Source organism: Sceloporus occidentalis, unplaced genomic scaffold (assembly GCF_023333645.1).
Source record: "Sceloporus occidentalis isolate IW3139 unplaced genomic scaffold, rSceOcc1.0.p SCAF_16, whole genome shotgun sequence".
NCBI classification, from domain to species: Eukaryota; Metazoa; Chordata; class Lepidosauria; order Squamata; family Phrynosomatidae; genus Sceloporus; species Sceloporus occidentalis.
This window is the reverse complement of record NW_028316996.1, coordinates 2,117,750-2,132,735: the sequence shown is the minus strand read 5'-3', so window position 1 is coordinate 2,132,735 and position 14,986 is coordinate 2,117,750. Positions and strand designations below refer to the sequence as shown.

Sequence of the window (14,986 nt, the reverse complement as noted above, 5' to 3'; positions counted from 1 at the left end):
CATAGGCCGTAAGAAAAGTAGCTGAAATGTTTGCATGTGTGTACCAGCGTCCAGTGATGATTGGGCATGAATCTGAGATCTAGTGTGGAATTTCTCAAAAAATTCTTGGCTTTTGTGCCAAATCTGGAGATGATATAGTAAATTGTCACGTCGCCAATAATCAGCCTAGTTCTTGAATGGAAGTATGACATGGTCAGCAACCCCGTGAAGGGAATGTTAAAGGGACACTCCAGCGCCATTTGCAAGCTATATATTGCAATAGATGTGTTTTGCCCAAACTCATCTCGTGTGCAGGCTTACCGCCAGATGTGAAAAAGAAGCTTCAGCATTACTTTAATATGGATTCTTTCAAAGTGGTGCTGTGTGGGACGTTTAATTGGTAAAGGATCAAAATAAAATTTTATAGTCTTCTGCGACGGCTAATATATACTCCCATATAGTCTGATGTGTTTGATGTAAAAACCTAAATATTTTATAATTTCCATGTTCCGTTTAATTTTGAAGCTGCAATTTAATAAAACTTTTTTTTCCCATTTTTCTTTTCTTTCCAGTGACGCTTTTGACTGCCAGTATGGCGTGGTTGTCATTAGATTGAGAGAAGGGTTAGACATTTCCCATCTCCAAGGACAAGGTAAAAAAACAAACAAAAAAAAAAAACACCTGATGTGAATGATTAATGAAAGCATCCCTGGGTAGTTCATACCACTGTATGAATTGAATTCTTTCTCTGTGCCATTGTTAGTTTTGTAGCTGTATAGTGCAGTGATATCTGACTTTGATGGATGTTTTGTTAAGGTGACGTTAGGTTTTTTCCCCCAAATCTTAAACTGCTCCTTATGTGTTTACAATTTGTCAGCTAAACACAGACACAAATGCTCTGGAGATAAATAGATCGCTGGTAAGTCTTCCGGCAGGGTTCCATAAACTTCCCCTTCCGTGTAACTTTTCTGAATATACCGGCTCCTAATCCGGCTCCCAAATGCTGCTGATGTCAGAATGTTTTTTTTTTATTATTATTTATTTTTTTGAGATTTTGGATTTCACATTGGATGTCGTCTTATACATGTGTTTTCAGTCTTGTGTTCCCTGGGCGATCTTTAAGGGCAAATAAATTTTTGCCTGTATGCTCGCGTGTCACAAATTATCAGGGGTTATATTCTTAACCTAAATCTGCTATTGGTAATTTCCGCCCGCTACGTCTTGTTATAAGCCCTTTGTTCAGGGAATTGTTGCTTCTCCAAGCAGGAATCACCTGCCAACGATCAGTTTAGCGCGTTGGTTTTTGCAGAAAAAAATAGAATTAACTAAAAACTTCCCAAAATAAGTTGCAGTAAGTCGTTCTTCAAGACGCAGATGCTGAAAGGCTAAGAAAAGCCATTGCAGGAGTTGTGTGCGTCAGAGTAAACTATTTGAGGGCTGCTCTTTTTCATAGCCATTCAAAGGATTTTACAGCTTTCATCAAACAAAAGGAAACCGAGACCGGGTCAAAATAGCTGAAAAGATCTAATTGCATGGGTGGGTGAAGTTGGTCGACAATTTTGCTGACTGATAGCACATGTTGGAATATGTCTGTCCTCCTGTACTGTAAGCAGCCTGGCTTTGTGTGACAATAGAAAGAATGTACGGCGTAGCACAGGAGGGTGTTGAACCCCTTCATTACCAAAGTTGATTGTACGTTGTAGAAGGATTCTCGGAATTTAATAAAAAAAAAAAAAGCAGATATACATTTAATGGTCCTGTTCTCACGTTCAGCATTGTTTCAAAGAAACCATTTACTTTAACAAGCAGGTAACCTCAGTTTTGGACCTCCTTCTATAATGAGTATTACAGCAGGCAGGAGTTGCCCCTGGCCAGTAGTGACAGTAACAAGTTCTGAATGTTTAGCGCATGGGAAATCTATGTAACCCTTTTACTTTGACCCCTTTACTAAATAAGTGGTGGTCAGACGAATCTCGCTGATAGCTGCCTTCTCTTTTGAAGTTGAAATGTTGCGGTTTCTTCTAGATTGTAGGCTGCAGTAGTAGGTTGAGGGTTCTGCTTATAGCCCAGCCTATAATGTTCAGGATTTGGTAGACTATGGTGGATCTCCATAACGCAGCAATGCAGAATATCTTGGCATTTGAAAGTACAATAAGTGTAATAAAGTGACACACTTTGGTGCAGAACATTTTTGTTTTGGTAATGCCGGTAGCTTAAGCCTCCAAGTGTAATCGCACGCTATGGCGTGGTATTTTATGTTTGGGATTTGCAAATAAATGGTAAAATTAATTAAACAGTGCTGTCCATGCTGTTTACTTGATCGTAGTAATGTATAAGCAAGCTTTAAAATGTCTAGGCTATATGCAGATTTATGAAGGATTTTGGAGCAAGGTAACCAATTTTGGAAGTCCTGCTTGATTTGCTTCATAAAGTAGCCTGGAGCTTCGCTGGTTGGGCATAACCTTAATGGACCCTCCTATAGACACTTATATGCCCCTGGTGTTGATGGAATACAGCCCGCCAGATTTAATAGCTGGATGAACGTTTCACAATCTTTTTTTTTTTTTCTTTTCTAGAAAAAACGTTTTCTTTCTAGTCCCCCCCCCATATATTCCTCGTATCTCCCACCTATAAAAAAAAAAAAAAAAAAAAAAAAGCAATATTGCTTTGAAGCCGTAAGAAAGAGTTCCTTCTTGAAATGCTTTTGTTTTGGAATCTGTTTGGCATTGTCCCTCCTCATTCTGTGGAGACGGTTCCCCAGAGGGACATCTCCCTATCAACGGCTGCATCATTGACTTATTTATAGAGTGAGCCTACTATTACGGGAAGGGCTTCTTTCCGCTAAAGAAAAAAAATCTATTGTTTTTGATTTTTAAGGAAAGGAAAATATTCTTTTGTCGAAAGGAAAATATCTGACGGCATACGAATGTAGTTCTGCAAATGTTTTAGTACTCCACCTGCATTTTCCCCGTCGCCGTCTAGTCAAAGATGCTTAGGGGAATTTTTATTTATTATATATATATATATATATATATATAACAGTAAGTATAAAAATGAAGTCAGTGTTTGATTTTCATTACAATAGTATATTTTATTTTTCTTGGCTGTACTATGTAACCCTGTCAAAATACGTTATTTCCTCTTGCGCCACCTAAAATCAATTTATATATTTTTTTCCACATTTTTGTCAGACTTACGTTAGCATACCTTAAATTTCAATAACCATTTTCTGTTTATCGTTTTTATCCCGTTGAAGCCGAGAAGTATTTAAACCACTTTTGCTTGAGTGCAGGTTTCTTCACTCCTTCTTCGCGTCACTCCTATTATCCCTTCAGACTCCTTAAGATCCCTCTCTAGTCCCTGCCTCTAAATCACCTTTAAACCTCTTTCTGTTAGTCATTGTAGTGTTAAGTGCAGCTATTCACAGATCCTTTATTTTTAGAATGTACAGAAGTGTTTGAGTTGAGTTCTTTCCACGTCAGCGGATTATTTACATTTTATATTAATGGCCTTTAAATTGCATCCCAGACAAAGGAATTTCCTGGTGGTTAGCGCGGTATATTGTCTGCTCGACAGTTCTGTAGGGATTTGCTGTTCAGAAAGCCGTTGCTGACTTTCAAATAGGTTTTAATTCAGTTTTTATTACTTTTCAGCGCAATTACTCCTATAATAGACAAGGCAGGGCTATGTCATCGTAATACGCACTTAATCACTAAAGCGTGAAAATGTAATACTACTTCAAGGCATTTTTTCTTTTTACGGGTTTTGGGCCATTTACTTTAGAAGAGCTGATATTTATTTGCCGTGCTAATATAATCGTAGTACCAAAGAATAGAATGAAAAGCTGAGATTTGTTTTTGTATAAGTTTTTTTTTTTTTTTTTTCCATGATTTTATTCTTGAAAGGACCGATATCTTCCTCAGTGCAAATTCAATTCTTACCCAAGAATAAATCTGTTTAAAAGTGAGTTATTAATTTGGGCTCACCTTCTGCATTAATATTATATGTTTATGTGCATGTATTAGAAGTCCACTTTGGATCTATTAACTCTGGATCTTCTGGGTTACACCTCCCACATGACTGATGGTTGATTGGTTCTTGTAGTACTTATAAGGTCAGGGAGGGAGAGAACTCCAGACAGAAATTGATATGATAGTTTCACCAGTTTTGCCACATTTTGGCTCTCCATTTAAATATAAATCAAGGCAATTACACAATAAGCTTTAGGTACATTTGGGCATTTTTGGTGATGCTAAAACCCATGGAAGTGACAAATCCCCTTTTAACATTATTCAGCATTCGTTGTTGTTGTTCGTTGAACACGTCAGTGCGCTCTGATTAAGTCACAGACCATTTTAATTAAACTCTTAATGTGCAAATTCCATTGCATTGTGGAAATCAGAGGATCAATAAAGCTGTCAATAGCTGCCCAAGTGCGTAGATGTCAGGGACACGTTCAAACCCAGTGGCCCAGATTTCCATTGCTGCAGAAGTAAGGCAGAGCAGCCGCTTTCCGTGCTCGTCCCGAGTGTGTCATTGTTTATTGCAATGAGTTGGTATAACATAGAGTTCCTGTTCCTTGTTCTGGCCTTATAATGCGTTACGCGCACTCACTTTGTTACATTGCTTGATGCATCGTTTACTGATGATAAATTAAAACAATACATTAATAACAATAATCCTGTTAACTGGAGAACGTCTGTCGGTTTGTCGTTGAAATGTGTGTTTGTCACTGCTGTGTCTGGGCTGATCGTTGGGCCGTGCGCAGACCCCAGCAATATGCATAACATCTTACGGTCCAAACTTCACACTGACGCTCGGCTTCACCAACGCTAAATGAAACACAAATGCCCACTCAACACTGCTAGCAAACACTCAAGCCGCGCTGACACTAACTCACACTGGCCAAATGATGTGCGTTCAGCCGCACTCCTCACGGTCCGCTTACAGTCGATTTATTATCTCTTCCTTACTGGTTCGCGTTCGAAAAAAAGGTTTTAGGGGTTTTATGTTGTTTTTCTTCTATTTTTTGTCACTCTGTTATGTCTATCGTAGCACCTGCTTCAGTGAATAACATTTATTTATTTTGTTTTCCCCCCCAGAAGAGCTGCTGTCATCGCAAGAGAAATCTCCTGCTACCAAAGATGTTGTAGTAAATGTAGACTACAGCAAAAGCGCTGAAGCAGAGTCGTCGAAGCCCTTTTCCAGTGACAGCAGTCCTATGACAAGAAAAGGTAACGTCTGTGCCGACAGCCGAGCTTGGGGCTGTAGGTGTGTCGCAGAGGTTTTAGAAATGACCTTTGCACATGCCAGATCAGCCAAATGTCTATCCATTATTTGTATTCGCTTTCATTCATAAGGTGTCCCAAGCCTTCAAAAAGAAAAAAAAAAAAAGAACATTTTTGTGAAGGCAGAAGTATCTCATAATTAATGACGCATAGATTTTCACAATACCATTGTTGGTAAAATATACTTCAGAGGTATATGTATTAGTTTGGAGTATGATTAAGTGTTATCCACATAAAAAACAAAAAACGTACAGATGTTTTGATCTTCAGGGAAGTAGTAAGGAGCCGTTGTCACAACAACCATAATCATCCGTAACCACGTTTTCATTTTGAGAGATGATTGCTGTGCCATATTGTCTCCTGCTCACCATACCTGGGAACTTCCGGGCCTCCGGCTACCCGGAGCCTTCCCTTGCGGGACGCGGCCAGGGCTTTGTCGGTGGGCGGTCCCGCTGATGTCGGTGGGCGGTCCCGCTGATGTCGGTGGGCGGTCCCGCTGATGTCGGTGGGCGGTCCCGCTGATGTCGGTGGGAAACACCCCTCTTTAAAGTAAAAATTGGCGGGGAGCAGGGCGTGTCAAGACCCCGCTCCCCAGAGCATTTGGGTTGTGACCCAAAGAAGCAGTGCTCACTCGACAATCTCCGGGTCAAACCCGGAGAGTTCCCAGGTATGCTACTCGCTCACGTGTTTTGCTCTCTCCAGGCAATCTGGGTTCACTATGTGGCCAAAATATGGCTACTGGGTGTTGAATTCTAATGGCGTTATATATGCAGTATTTTATTTGTGGGGAGCAGAGAGTGTTCCCTGTTTCAGTGACCCAGCTTTGGGTGCACAGTGGGCTGAGAAGTGATCTGGAAAGCAATCATCTCTAGATTTCCTTGTACTTTTGTTTTTATTTCTTTTTTTGGTGGCTTATATTATCATTACTAAATAATTTTAACATTATTTTTCTTTTTTATAAAAACATTATAATACAGATGAGGAAGACGATGGCAAGACTCCAACACAACCACTATTGAAAAAAGGCAGGCATTATCATATTGTCATTTTTAATTCTTTCCTACTACTTTTCCTTTTTTCATCCTTCTGTTTCCGTGTTCTGTTTTTGTGTACTATGTGTCCTTTTTTCCAACTCGATGAAACCCATACATTTCATAGAAACTTTAGTTACAAATCTTGTGTGTTGTCAATTCCAACTACGTTTCTGGAGTATCCAATCTAAACTTTTTGTTTTCAAGTATTTAACAATCAATTTTCTACTTTGTGGAGTTGTATTCAGAATAGCAGAAATGTCAGGGGATGTATGCGTCTCCTGTTTTCTCCGTTACCTATTGACATAATGGAAACAAATAGAAAATCCTTATTGAAAGGAATTTGACTTATGGTTTGGATAGGGCACCACTGGATTTCAATTTTAAACAAGAAATCTAGATATTACTGAGTTTATTTTGTCAATGGAATCTTTGGTATAGCTTTGACTGCTCCTAAGGATGGAAAAACCACCTTTCATAACAACACTTTGAAGGAATTCCTGGCAGAATAGTTTTAATTTAGCCACATAGGTTATCTGAGCATTAACTGCCACTTTAAGGGCACATCATCCCAATTGGATTCAAGTCTGGACTTTGACTAGGCCACTCCAAAACCTGCAGCATAACCCTAGAGCTTTAGGTCATGAACTGATGGCCAGAAGTTCTCCTTCAGGATTGTCTGGTAGAGAGCAGGAGTCACGGTTCCATCAGTAATGGCAAGTTGCCCAGGCCCTGAAGCAGCAAAGGAGCCCCTGGACCATCGTACTACCACCCACGTTTGGCTGTTGGTATGATCTTATTGTGAAATGCTGTTAGGTTTATGCCAGATGTAACGGGACCGATGTCTTTGAAAAAGCTCCACTCATCAGTCCACAGAATATTATCTCAAAAGTCTTAGGGTCATCAAGATGTTTTTGGCAAATGTGAGAGGAGCCTTTGTGTTCTTTTAGATCAGCAGCTGTTTTCACCTTGCAGCCTTCCCATGGATATCATTTTTGAACAGTCTTTCTTGTGGAAACATGACCACCGACCTTAAGTGAGGCCTGTGGTTTGTTACATGTTAGTGTAGGTTCTTTAGTGACCTCCTGGACCCGAAGTTGTCGGTGTACTCTTGGAGGTATTTTGGTAGGTGGCCACTCCTGGGAAGGTTCACCGCGGTTTCATCTTTTCTCCATTTGTAGACAGTGGTTCACTGGTGTCCCAGAGCCTTAGAAATAGCTTGGTAAATCTTTCTAGACTGATAGAAGAGACTTTTTGAGATCTTTCAGCCTACTTCACTTTGCTAGACAGGTTCTTTTTAATTATTGTTTAGATTCAACAGGGCTGGCAGTAATCATGCCTGGGTGTGTCTGGTGAAATTGAACCCAATTATCAATTATATTTGCTTAATTGGTGATGTTAACTAAGGGAATAACTTTTTCACATAGGGCCAGATTGGGTTATCATTTAAAACTGCATTTTGTATTAACTCACATTATTTTTTTGTCTAATATTAGTTAGTTTGTTGATCTGAAACATTTAAGTGTGACAAATATGCGAAACAAAAAAAGTGAGATACTTTCACAGCACTAGATTCTTTAGAAGTTTGCGATCCCTTTGAATGGGATATCAAATAATATATAACTTACAAGACCTCAGATTTATCTTTTTGGAAGTCTTAGGTCTTTAGTTTGTGATTACATCTGAAGAAGTGACTTCTGTAGCCTTTCAGCCTTTGTATGTGACTATATCATATGAACATGCTTTATTTTCAGATCGATCAAACATTGAAGGACACATGTTTTTCCTCCTTTGGGATAGGGATATTGTATTTATTCTGTATGTAGCAATTTAGTTTTTCCACTGTGTTTCTTATTCTGCATCTGAAAAACTGTCCATTCAGAGTAAGAATTTTGTGGAACAAATACGTTTATTAAAATTATTTTTCCCCCCAATTGTAGATTCCAAAGACCCGGGTATTACGCTAAACACGGCAGACCAAAGACTCATGGATGCTAGTGTGCAATTCCAGCGGAAGCAAGGGAAAGGAACCATCGATGTATGGTGGCTTTTTGATGATGGCGGTAAGCGAGTCTTGGTCATGTTGCTGAGTATGTGTGACTAAGCTGGGTTTGAGTTCGAGACCTAATTGATGTCACTTTATGGTAATATTCAATTGTGAGCAGTAATTCTTGAATAGAATACACATTTTTTGTTTGATTTATTCACTAAATGGAGTGTTGATAGTGTTTGCAAGAGAGATGCTTCTCAACCCATTCTCTTCATTATGAACTACGAATGCTAGCAGGTCTGTCCAGTATGAAGGCCTGAGCTGACCCTGTATAATTCAATATATAAGGAGAGCTTGCAGACAACTCATTGATGTAACTATACCTTATGGTTGGCCAGCCATACTCTTCCTGCAGCAGAACCTATTTTGATGCCAAAAAATTAGTGAACCCGTGAAAACGTATGCATTTATAAGATAGAATTAGTAAGTACATCTGCATGCAACTATGCAGAAAAGCTCTGCTCGTATTATGATAACGTTTTATTGTAAGAGACCGTGCCGGCCGCGAAGCCCCTCGTTCTCGCGGGTTACGATGACACAGGCTGCCATAATACTCAGCAGGCGTTGTGGTGTTTGGATTCACAACAAATGTATAACTGTAGTCAAACAGAGTAGTTATCCTCTGAACTCTTATTTAGATTAAAAACAGTCAGCGGCTCCATGTTTCTGCCCGCATAGTAAATGTTTACACTACTTAAAAAAAAAAAATGACAGCTGGAAGAAATCAAATGCTTTTCCAGGTGATTGAAAATACTAAAGTACTAAACTTTGACAATAGTGATGTATTTATTGAATTAACCCATAGTTATCACTGCAGCAGCAGACAAATCCTGATATAAGTAGCTTCAGAGGTGTTGTTAATGGCAGATTCCATTTATTTCATTTTGTTGTCGTCTTTGTAAAGGTCTGACGTTGCTAATACCATATCTACTGACGACAAAGAGGAAATGGAAGGACTGCAAGATCAGAGTGTTCATCGGAGGAAAAATTAACAGGATAGACCATGACAGGAGGGCGTACGTGTATTTTTTTTGCACCTTTCTGAACTTTTAAGCCTTTTATTAACGTGTAATGAGTATTTCTTGTTCAAAGTTGTTTTAAGTGAAGTTTGTCGAGTTTTATGTGAAACTACAGAGGCAGAAAGCGGACAAGCGGCTTTTTAAACTGAATCGCTGCTCAAACTTCATTGAAAGCGTTCAGTGAACTAATCAAACCTTGTTAGCTTCGCTGATCCCCCCCCCCCATTGGCTCCTAAACTGTCTGGAAAGTCGGTGACTGCATGCAGACTTTTCATCTTTATATGAAGAAAAAGGAACTCCTACCATGTTTTTGATATCCTATAGTTATTGTCTTAATCTAGTCACTATCTTCTGCTGTTTGTGTGGCTAGCGACCTCCAAGCCTTTATATCAATATGCCACATACAGAAAACATGGTGGCAGTTACCCCTGATATTCTTCAGATTTGTTGGTTATGCAGCATTCACATCCCAGAGATAAGGAATTATTGTTCAGGATCACCATTGAGTTAAAAAAGGAAAAAACATTTATATATAACCATAAATAAATAGGACCCGTAAATGGAGGGGGTCGGGGCAGATATGATTGAAGACTTTACAGCAGCTTAGCCTAATAGATAACTCCGTATCACTATTTGTCAATCAGTTTAAGTGTTGAAGTTGCAATTATCACCATTAGCAGGAGGAGTGTGAGAAAATGTCTACTGTTGCTCAAAGTGCCTCTCAACTTGCTTAGGGCAAAAAAAAAAAAACCCCCCAAAAAAACGCTTGCACCTAATTCCCTGCCAATTGAAAACATAAAAAAATTCTGATACCCACCCACACCTTCGTTATTTGTTCTAGGATTTTGTAGAATGGAAGCATGCTTTCTTAGAATAGATGGTTTATAGGGGATGCTGTCAGCACATTGGAACCTGAATTGAATAGTATTAAGTAAGCTTTGATTCTAAATCCACGTGAGCGGTGCTAATGGAAACTGCGGCAATGGTTAGAACCCAAATCACAAATGGAGCTGGAAACAGGATTATCCCGTTTTCATTGGTTTGGTCGGAATGCTTAGTAGTAAGTAATGGAGGTATACAAATCTGTGTAAGAAATATATTTTATATGTCTTTTCAGGATGGCAACCTTACTCAGCAAGTTCAGGATTGATTTCTCGGATATTATGGTGCTTGGAGACATCAATACAAAACCAAAAAAAGAAAAGTAAGTTATTCATTTTTGGTATCTCAGTATTTTTTTTCCATGCCACGTGTTTCAGTTGCTTGACAGGCTTTCGGTTAACCCTTATTGCGTGTTGGCAGTCTGCGGTTTCCTCCCAGACATCCCCCGCCGCTCGGTGTTATTTCATTACGTGGGTGTGTTGAGACATTCGTTCTGCAAGTACACGCACGTTCATAAAACCAAAAATGAGGGGAGTGTGCAGATCGAGGCTCGTTTTGTGTGTCTCCTTTTTCATTTCACAGTTTTTAAGTATTGAACCTGCGTCCAGGTTTTCCACTTTATTAGCAGAATCTGTAAATAGATTACGTTTTAGTGAACCCTCGCAGCTTTGTACAAAATATATAAGAAATGATGAAGTCCATAGACTGGCAAAGACTACCAGGCAGCTTATCTACCACCTCCCTCAAGAAATGATCAGAGTACTTTTCTGGACAATTACATTTGCAGTCTTTTAACCCCTAAAGGTCCGGGCTGTTTTTTCCATTTTGTACCCTATGTGGCCAAGGCTATTTTAACACTTTTGCCGTGCTCTGGTTTAGCTGTCATTTTCTTTTCTCTCATTTAGTGTACCCACAAAAAGTATATATTTTTTCAAAACAAGAGTGGCTTTCTTTCTTGATCATCTAATCTCCTATAATTTCGTATAAAAAAATTGATGACACTCCAGAGAGGGGCCACAGGGGGTCCCTGAAGCAGATTTAGTTGTTGCCGAATGCCTCAAAAGAGACTTTTGCCATGACGTTCCGGGCACGTCATCAGTGGTTAACTGACAGTTTTCCGTCGCCTGCCTGGTGGTCGTTAAAAGGGTTATAGAAGTAAAATTGAGAGAACAGTAAAGGTTAAGGAGGGAATAGAATACGAAAAAGTAGTCTGAAGAAAACTAAATGCATATTGGATATAAAAAAAAAAAAAAAAAAAAGGGTTATAGTCTCGGCTAGTAACCAGTGACTTATAAAGCACCGGGATTTATAATTTGTGACAATTTAGACTTGTAATAATATTATTAACAAAAGCGTCACATTTGACAGCGACACGTTTCATCTAGCGTAGGTATCTTTCCACGCGTGATCGTTATATAAAGTCTTTGAGATGAGTGCATTGCTACATCACATTTTTGTAAGATCACTCTTGGCAGATCTGGGATTTAGCACTTCAATGAGCTCATTCCCCTGAAAAATGACTCCCTTATGTTTTCCTGGAGCTTGAAGTTATCAAGTTGATTTTATTTCAAAGCAAATCTGTCTGGGAATTGAGAAATTCCCATGAATGCGAACTAACATAAATGCTCTTTTAGTCTTAATTCTATTTAAAAAAAAAAAAAAAAAGTGATTAGTATATCCATGATTAAAATATCTTAAATATAGTAGCGTAACAACCAACTGACGGTATAATTCTTATCGACAGAAGTAACGTTGATTTAAACAGCCTCTAAATATTTTTTTTTTTTTTTTTTTTTTACTGAATGATTGTTAGATCACATAAATTGATTTAATTGGGCGGGCATCCTTTAAAACCACTGCTGTAAGAATGTTATATGATCCAAGCCCATAAAATAATCCAATAGGGTTTTCTGGATTATAAAATGAATACTGTTTGCCCCTCCAGTTTTAGCATAATAATTATTGCTAACACAATGTAATTAAATAAATAAAAAAAAAACAGTCCTACCCTAGAGTAGATGTGTGCTGTGGTATATCTGTGTTGATGGGTTCTGTGTGTTTTTTCCAATGACACCCCCCCCCCCCTCGCACTGCCTTCTCCCACTCCTCAGAGTGCCCTAGGCCATCTGAGCTAAATGAGGTTCAATAGTTTACATGCCCATGGGTTCAGATGCATGAGTTCACATCAATGCAGTCTGCAGGGACTTTGGGGTTTGTGTCACAGCTGCTGCCCCAACGCAATCCCTATTGTTTCATCTCTGTAAAGAAGGGTATCTATAAAAAGTAGTTCTGTTTGCACTAACCTATAAGGCCCTCCATTACACTGCTCCTCCAAACATTTCTGCCCTCATAAAAAAAAAAAAATACTCCCCTACTGTTCTTCCCATGGGCTAAGGTTCTCCTCCTTTCACTCGCGCTGCCCCTGGAATCTACTCCCAAGGAACCTTCAGCATTCTCCCTCCCTCCCAACTTTCAAGAAACATCTAAAAACCCACTTCTTCAGAGAAGCCGCGCTGCTAGAACTTCCATGTCATCGATACAACCCCCCACAATACCTCTCACCCTTTCTCTATGCCTTATGTTTGTCACCCCATTTCCCTCTAGATTGTAAGCTTGCGAGCCGGGCTCTCTCCACCAAATGTATCGGTTTGTCTTAGTCTGTCAGTTCTAGTCTTGTCATACCCCTTGAATATAGGTATTGTATTAAGCGGTGCGTAAACTGTTGGTGCTATATAAATAAATAAAAGATAATAATAATAAGTTTGCATTCATTGTATGTATGTGTATGGGTTTATGCTGGATGCGTCTGTATAAGTGATTTTGTTTCCATTTCAGCGTTGCAGCGTTTGAACAGATGATCGAACCATTCAGGCTCCGTGAAGATGAGAGAGAGCAGGATGTAGCCGATCAAATGAAAGAAGAAGAACCGTGGAGGATCACAGATAACGAGCTAGAACTTTATAAGACAAAGGTAACCATGTTTCCCCCCCCCCCCCCTCGTTCTCCATTTCCCATCAGCTGTTGGCTAATTAAAACAAATATCTTATTTACGAAGAATAAACTGTTTAACTACGAGCTTTGCTTAAATGCCATGTGGTGTGGGATTTCATTACATCATTGGGCTTTTAATGCACAAGTAAATGGAGTTCCAATGCAGGTTATCTGGTTATAATATGTTTGGTATACAATTTCAGACAAAATACTCTCAAATACCATACTAAGAAATGGGAGTATTTAGATTTTATTATTTATCATCAAATGTGTAAATATGCAGATGGCGTGGATGCGTTTTATTATCGCACAGTGTTTTGCGTATAGTTGACTTTGTATACTTTTAAGAATGGTGTAAAATGACTCTTGGCGTCTGTGTATACTTACTCATTTTTTTTTTTCTCTTTGCGTTTAGACACATCGTCAAATCCGGTTAAACGAGTTGCTGAAGGAGCATTCAAACACTGCTAATCTTATTGTTATGTAAGTTTAAAACAGGACCTCGCCGACTAGTTTACTAACTATACGTGCTTTAGAATACTGTGTCATTTCAGTTGCATCTCTGCACAAATCGAGCTCAGTGTACATCTGCTCCACCGTTTCACAATCTAATTATTATATACACAGGTTTTGGTTTTGTTTTTTTTTTTTTTTTTAATTTCTGTTTTGTTTTTTTTTGCAGGAGCTTTCCCGTTGCAAGGAAAGGGGCTGTGTCTAGTGCACTTTATATGGCTTGGATAGAGGCGCTCTCTAAAGATCTCCCCCCCGTCCTTCTGGTCCGCGGAAACCATCAGAGTGTTCTTACCTTTTACTCGTAGGCACTCTCAGCCACGCCGCCCTGAGAAAACGGTACTTCAGCGGCTGGAGTGCAAGCGGCATCGCATACTCTGCATCCCAGTTTGGCAGAACTTGACTCTTTTTTTGTTCTTTTCTTTCATGATTCCACAGACTTGAAAGCACACAAAGAAAAGTTTTGTTGTATTTCCACAGTATTGGAAATCCACAGTGTGTACGACATCTGTTACATAACCGGTGGATCCTAGCTTCATAAGGGAGATTCCGATGTATGGGACTCGGATACATGGAAATTTAATTTTCTCTGCTACTTGAACAGCAGCAATAAAAGTGTGTTTGTTTTTATTTTGATCATTGAAAGGATTCTAGATTTGTAAAAGCCTTTAGACCTTGAGGTGCCTTTTTGAAATTAACCAAACTTCATCCATACCCCTTTTTTATAAACTTGTATAGAATGTACAATCTGCCTTCAACTAGGACTCTAGCTCAAACCCTTCTAATTTCTAGTCTCTTCCACCTTGACGATAACTTATGCTGCTTTTTTCCGTCTTCCATCAAGCTATTTTCACCTATTTTATGTCATAAGTGATTTAGTTCTCCTTTGTTCTTAATGATATCTGTTAAGTAATACTAAGGGGGTTTGACACAAGCCAGTTATTTCAGTAATAAAAAGCTAAAAAAATACACAAGTAACACGATTGATGTATGTGAACAACTGACATTTTATTTTTTTAAATATATTTTTTAACCCGGTGAAAAATTTGAATTTCGCTATGCGGCAAGTATTATGCATTTATCATTCCTCTTATACTCGGAACCGGCCTTTGATGTAACGCTGTAGCGTTGCCTGTGATTAACAGTCGGCATATGCAGCTGCCTGGAGGCACATTTCTATGAGTTTTTTCATTTGAGCCTAAAATAACACTTTTCGTTCACATTATTGCACCCCTT

At 39.0% G+C, this 14,986-nt stretch overlaps 1 protein-coding gene across 3 annotated transcripts in view; it reads left to right on the top strand.

Annotated features, from left to right (window-relative positions):
• LOC149302937 (solute carrier family 12 member 2) overlaps window positions 1-14,058 on the top strand; it is a 52,553-nt gene extending 38,495 nt beyond the window's left edge. Inside the window, exons 19-27 of one of the 3 annotated variants that reach the window (XM_089481933.1) lie at window positions 552-631; window positions 5,082-5,213; window positions 6,245-6,292; window positions 8,239-8,361; window positions 9,253-9,364; window positions 10,485-10,571; window positions 13,085-13,220; window positions 13,656-13,723; window positions 13,923-14,058. In XM_089481933.1, coding sequence (XP_089338059.1) covers window positions 552-631; window positions 5,082-5,213; window positions 6,245-6,292; window positions 8,239-8,361; window positions 9,253-9,364; window positions 10,485-10,571; window positions 13,085-13,220; window positions 13,656-13,723; window positions 13,923-14,058 — 922 coding nt within the window. The remainder of the gene's footprint in view (window positions 1-551; window positions 632-5,081; window positions 5,214-6,244; window positions 6,293-8,238; window positions 8,362-9,252; window positions 9,365-10,484; window positions 10,572-13,084; window positions 13,221-13,655; window positions 13,724-13,922) is intronic. The other 2 variants (XM_089481934.1, XM_089481935.1) reach the window with 2 other exon arrangements.
• The last annotated feature ends 928 nt before the right edge of the window (window positions 14,059-14,986 follow it).